This window comes from Cimex lectularius, unplaced genomic scaffold (genome assembly GCF_000648675.2).
Source record: "Cimex lectularius strain Harlan isolate CLEC.00 unplaced genomic scaffold, Clec_2.1 scaffold170, whole genome shotgun sequence".
Classification (NCBI taxonomy): domain Eukaryota; kingdom Metazoa; phylum Arthropoda; class Insecta; order Hemiptera; family Cimicidae; genus Cimex; species Cimex lectularius.
In genome coordinates, this window is record NW_019392810.1 from 785,582 (window position 1) to 792,050 (window position 6,469).

General features: G+C 31.8%; 1 protein-coding gene across 5 annotated transcripts in view; it reads left to right on the plus strand.

The window, feature by feature from the left end:
- LOC106672037 (calbindin-32) overlaps nucleotides 1–1,491 on the plus strand; it is a 29,953-nt gene extending 28,462 nt beyond the window's left edge. For all 5 annotated transcript variants that reach the window (XM_024228228.1, XM_024228224.1, XM_024228226.1 and 2 more), the window contains one exon: nucleotides 1,016–1,491. In XM_024228228.1, coding sequence (XP_024083996.1) covers nucleotides 1,016–1,159 — 144 coding nt within the window. In that variant the 3' untranslated portion in view covers nucleotides 1,160–1,491. The remainder of the gene's footprint in view (nucleotides 1–1,015) is intronic.
- The last annotated feature ends 4,978 nt before the right edge of the window (nucleotides 1,492–6,469 follow it).

A 6,469-nucleotide genomic window follows, 5' to 3' on the forward strand; every position in this document is an offset into this window, starting at 1 on the left:
AGAGAAATGTTTAGATTAAAAGATATCACGATTTTCCGACGCCAGGACGTGATATCTTTCAAAATCGATAAAAAGCGAAATTACTCTGAAATGGTTGAGAATCGGACCATGGACAATATGAACTTTTTTGTTCATTTTAGGGTGAAGAATCTACTGGAGAAGTTTGTAGCACGAGTAGCAATTCACCCTGTATATATAATCTATACATGTATTTAGTAGTCATAATTACCATATTAATTATCGACCGTATTGACTATACTTTTAATCTAAGGCTTGGTTGAGATGAAAAAGCTATTGTCACGAGCGGGATTCGAACCCATGACCTTCTGCTCAATACGCCGCTGCTCTAATCACTTGAGCTATTGTGACTTCGATCTACTCCACACCAACTCCTCATCTCAACCAACCCCTTAAATAAAAAGTATAATTAATTAAAATAAATAATAATTAATAAAAAGCTGGAGGTGGCAAAAAGCTGAAACTTCTGGCATGCCAAAACAGAGAGGGTAGACGGACCAGGATCGGAAAGACTTCAGTTCATAACCCAGATAACGTAAAGAAGAAATCTCACATTAATAACCAAAACTAGTATCTAAATATTTTATTTTCACAACGTGAAATATGAAAGATTTAATTTTTATAAGGTGCACCAATTACAAATTTCATATTTTGGTCCTCCTTTGGTTTCCTGAACCTTTTGGTCCTCCTTTGGTTTCCTGAACCTTTTGGTCCTCTTATCATTGCAGTTTTGGACTGTCAATGACAAATTTCGACTTCTCGCCATATTATTTTCTTACACCCTCCATTTCTATACTAATGAGATCTTTCAAACTTACGATTTGTATTGAAATTGGCTTTGGAAATTGAAATTGTATTCAGAAATTGGCTATACCGTTAAAAATATAAGCCCAAATTACTTTAGCTTTACACGGTTTTTTATGTATGATCTTCAATTTTCTTCATATTTCACTGGCATACAATAGAAAATGTATTTGATCGGATGTACCTTCCTCAGGATTACGACACTCAGGACCTCGCGGAGTTCGAAGAGACCATCCTAAGAGGTGTGGACTACAACCAGGACGGCAAGATCAACAAGAAAGAACTGACAATGATCCTTCTCGCCATCGCAAAGCACACACAAGAGGAGGAGAACTAAACTATATATTCAATAAGCACAAAAATCGTCTGGGGTTTGTTGATGTCGTTAACACAGCTGAAATCGCGAGACGAGCCCCCGGGGCCGCGAGAGTTTTTGACTCGTATAATAAATATTTTCGCTTCGTCGCTCTCTCCTAAAGGCAGGCCCCGTTCTCACGGATTTCCCATCCATGCCAATTTTGATTTGTCAAATTTGAACAGTTTAAGTGTTTAAAGTTAGTTTATTTTTTAATGTATAAGCACTGGTTTTCCAGAGAAAATGGCCTTTAGGGCACACGCTAAATCGATGTTGTGGCTGATACTCTAAAGTTCATCAGTTCAATATGTTTAATAAAAAAAAATCTTTTCGATAAAATGGTCTTTTCTTTTGACATTTTTATATACTTTATTTATGTGATATATTGTTTATATTAAGATATAAAAATTATACAGAATGTAAACTTAGAATATATACATAGAAAAATATATCTTTATAATATTTATAAATTGTGAAAGGATTTCTTATAAATTTGATAACTGTGGATCGCCGATTGTCCCATTAGTCGATAGAAAAAATAGTGATACGATTATACAAAAAATCAATTGTTCTAACTTGGACATATCATAATATTGAAAAAACCTGAAACTGCCGTTAATTTATTTTTGTATTTTTCTTTTTATTTTATATTAACGTTGTGATTTTTTACTCGTGTTGGATTTTTTTTATTGCCCACTTAATTTTATCAGGTGTGGACAATCGGCAACCAGTCAGACTTAAACTTATAAAGTCATAGCTGAATACATATCTTTATAAACAGTAGAATACTAATATTTATTGAAATAAAAGCAAGTTAATCTAATTATGAAAAATTTAAATCGAATAGTTTTTAAAGGAATACTAAATAATAATATAAGTAATAAAAAAAAAGATTTAAAAAAATTTGAGAGACTTTTGCGTGATAAAAATTTTGCTCATTAATGTAATTAATTTAAAGAGAAGCAGTAATAAATAATTTGTTGTACTGAGTTTTTTATACAAGGATGTATTAACGAAAATCACCATAGAGAACTGATTGGTTTTTATATGAAGACTTTTGTACATGGTTACAACACAGTTGTATTTTTTATTTATTTATTTATTTTAGTCACTCTCTGACAAATTTAAACGCCCGAATCCTTTATTCGTCTGACACACAAAGAACCTATACTCACAAAATAAAAACAGAAAATATGTTATAATCAGTGTTTTTAGTAATATAAAACTACTCAAAATAAAAAATGAAAATACATTTAAAAAAACGCTTATGGGATTAAAAAAATGCCCTCCCAGTTAAAATTATGAAAGGATATATTATATAAATACGCGTTATTATATGAAAAAAGTTTAATTATTGTAATAACAATGTTAAATATTATTGTAAAAATAAATAAAACATATATGTATAAATACACCAGTGTATACAATTATATTTGTGGTTTTATATTCAAAATCCATTTAAAATATACTAGTTTTTTCCCGTCAATTAACTTTTCTTACATTTCAAATTGACCTTTTAAATCTCAAATTAAACATTTTAAACTTCAAGCTAACATTTTCCTTTCAAATTAATCTTTTTTTTACTTTCAAATTAACCATTTTTAACTTCAAATTAACTTTTGTTTACTTGAGATTAACCTTTTGAAATTTCAAATTAAACAGTTTTAACTTCAACTAACGTTTTTCATTTCAAATTAATCTTTTTTCCTTCAAATTAACATTTGTTTACTTCAAATTAACCTTTTGAAATTTTAAATTAAACAGTTTTAACTTCAACTAACGTTTTTCATTTCACATTAATATTTTTTCCCTCAAATTAACCTTTTGAAATTTCAAATTAAATTGTTTTAACTTCAACTAGCGATTTTCATTTCAAATTAAACTTTTTTCCCTTCAAATTAACTTTTTTAAATTTAAAATTTAACATTTTAAATATAACACATACGCACGATGACACCGCCTTATTAGTAAGTCATCCCACTTCTGCACAAGCTTCATTTATGTTACAAAACCTCATATCAACAATTGAAAAATGGAGCAACCTTTGGAAAATAAAGTTTAACCCCTCAAAGTCATCATCTACACTCCGTCGTGAGACTTGTCCTAACATATATTTATACAATGAAATTTTTCCTCAATCAGACAAAGTTAACTATTTAGGACTTATTTAATAGAAGACCAACTTTGAAGCCACACACGCGATTCAAAACAGACACTCAATAAACGATTGATTCAAAATGCTTTATTACCTACGCAACCGAAAATAAAAATTACCATTAAAATCAAAACTTTCCTCATACACATACACCTACTTGAATGTACGGGTGCCAAGCTTACGGATCGGCCAAATATTCCATTATGAAATGATTACAAAGTTTTCAATCCAAAATTTTACAACAATCACTTGAATACACACATTCAATAATTGTTCCATTGAAAAATGGTTAATTGGGAGATAAAAACGGCTAACTTAAATTAAAAATAGTTAATTTGGAGGTAAAGAAAGGTTAATTTGAAGATAATAACGGCTAACTTGAAATTAAATATGGGTTAATTTGAACATAAAAAGTTTAAGTTGAAGGTATAAAAAGGTTAATTTGAAGGTAAAAAAATTTAAGTTGAAGGTAAAAAAGGTTAATTTAAAGATAAAAAAATTTAAGTTGAAGGTAACAAAGGTTAATTTGAAGGTTAAAAAAGGTTAATTTGAAGATAAAAAAATTTAAGTTGAAGGTAAAAAAGGTTAATTTGAAGGTAAAAAAAGGTTAATTTGAAGATAAAAAAAGGTTAATTTGAAGATAAAAAAAATTTAAGTTGAAGGTAAAAAAGGTTAATTTGAAGGTAAAAAAAGGTTAATTTGAAGATAAAAAAATTTAAGTTGAAGGTAAAAAAGGTTAATTTGAAGGTAAAAAATGGTTAATTTGAAGATAAAAACGGATAACGTGAAACTAAACATAGTTAATTTGGAGGTAAAAATGGCTAACTTGAAATTATACATGGGATGATTGGAATGCAAAAAAAGTTAATTTGAAGTTAAAAATGGCTAAGTTGGAATTTAAAAAAAAGTTATTTGAAGGTAAAAAATTTTCTTTGAGTTACAAGCGGCTAACCCGACATTAAAAATGGTTAAATTGAAAGTAAAAAAAAGGTTAATTTGAAGATAAAACGGCAAACTTTAAATTAAAAATGGTTATTTGAAGATTAAAAAAAGGTTAAAAAAATGTGACGGTAAAAAAAAGTTAATTTGAAATTAAATACGGTTTATTTGAAAATAAAATTGAAATTGAAAGGATTAATTTGATGGACAAAGATGTATGTACTTCATGAAATTTCTTCATTTACTTGTTCGATCATCATGAAAGACCATAAAAATAGCTTATATTCGATTTAAATTAAATCATTCAGGATAAGTTAAACAAAATAGTACATTTACAAAATAATACTGCCAGTCCAGCAGGTCAAAGTAAATAAATCAACTCTACAGCAGCAACTAGAAAGGACAGTGCTACCTAGTGTACAATCCAATAATGTTCACACCTGATTTCCGAACATGCTCATCAACTTAGAAACCTGTCGATACTTATTTGTGGGAAAAATAATATTTTTACTGAGCTTCTTCGTGGGAAATATGCAAAGAATATTTATGCTTAACCATTTATGCATTCAAATAGTGATGATGTTAAAGCACTTTCACGATTACAGGTTTTATCTGAAGTCTGCCCTCTGTTGATGGACCACAATGACAAATTGGTCAACTTTTGGCCAATGATGAGAAATGGCAATGTGTAACGTTGTATTTATCGTATGTAAAATTAATGAGATGAGTCCTTGTTTGCAAGAGAAGAGTATCACAGCTTTCGATGCTAATGACAATGTTCGCGCCTTCAAAAGAAAAATCCAGTTTGGGGTTCAATCTCAGGATACAATAATGCAAGACCGTGAATGGGTGTCAAACCGTTTTCTGTTTCGCAAAGCCAACCTGTCACCACAATTGTGTTGAGATATATAAGAAAGTGATCAGTATGTATGGTATACAGGATTTAACACTGTAGGACTGATCCTAACTTCACACCAAGTTCTTGATCCATCCTAACCTTGATGATGAAAGAAGAGTTGGAAATGGGGGTTAGTCTAGGGTCTGTTGATTCGATCCTTCTTTTAAGGAGTATGTCATTGATTGTCGTTGCAACAATTCCTTTCTATGGGTTTTCTTAAAATCCCAGGTAGCCTCTGTTGGGGTCCCAGGACACATGGGAGTAGAAGGCAATGAGAAAGCGGACACCCTTGCCAGGAAATGAGCTGCTACACCTCACATCCGAACCCTTCTGTGACGTCGGACCCACACTATCAATGAGTACCTCAGACAGAAGGACAAAAAGAAAATGAAGGAACAATGGAATTCACTCATCCAAGAATCTCTTAATAAACTTCGGAAGAAAAGAAATTACAAAATGAGTCAAAGGAAGCAGGAATAAACTGCGAATCCTAATAGGATTCTTAACAGGACACTGCAAGCTAAATGAACACTTAAAGAAGATTGTAATAATCCAAGACGGCACATGCAGATTCTGCAAAGAGGCAGAGGAGACAACCAACCAATCTACTAACAAACTGCGGTGCTACGAATGCCCGCAGGAGGAAGTGTTTTGGGATGTACAATGTGACCATAGAAGAGCTTCACCCACTGAAACCGAGCCTATTAATCAAGTTTTTTGATGAAATAGGACTCGATGTGTTTTAGGCAGAGAACAGGGGATACAATAGCTCTTAAAGGGCGCAGTATATTACACCCCGAATATTACATCTCCATTTGCATGTAGAATCCCCGATTATGTCTCCATTGAGCGGTTTCTTCACATTCGAATATGATACGAGTGGTTGTTTCTTCTTCCTCATTGCATAATCTACAAATGGGATCATAATTGAATATGCCCATGAATTGGTAAAAAGTCCTATCTCTCCTCTGATAATAACGGTGGGTTTGCGGTGTGTGATGGGGATTGTTTTAGTATAAGCTCCCCTTGAGATTATCCACTTCTTTTGTCTTTTCTGGATCAATTCTGTGATGGGGGATTCTGTGTTTGTTTTCACCCAGACTGAACCCAACTGCCCAAGCTTTTTCTACGTTTGACCATTTCGAGACCCCTCCTCGTCGCGTTAAAGGAAATCGTGTCGCCCCCACCAAATCTTTTTATATTAAATAGCAGCGGTGAATGGTTTCACCTTAACCTTTGTGCAGTCCTCCTTGCGTCCTCCAAGTGCTACTGGGAGAAAAAAGCCGTACATAAAAAAATA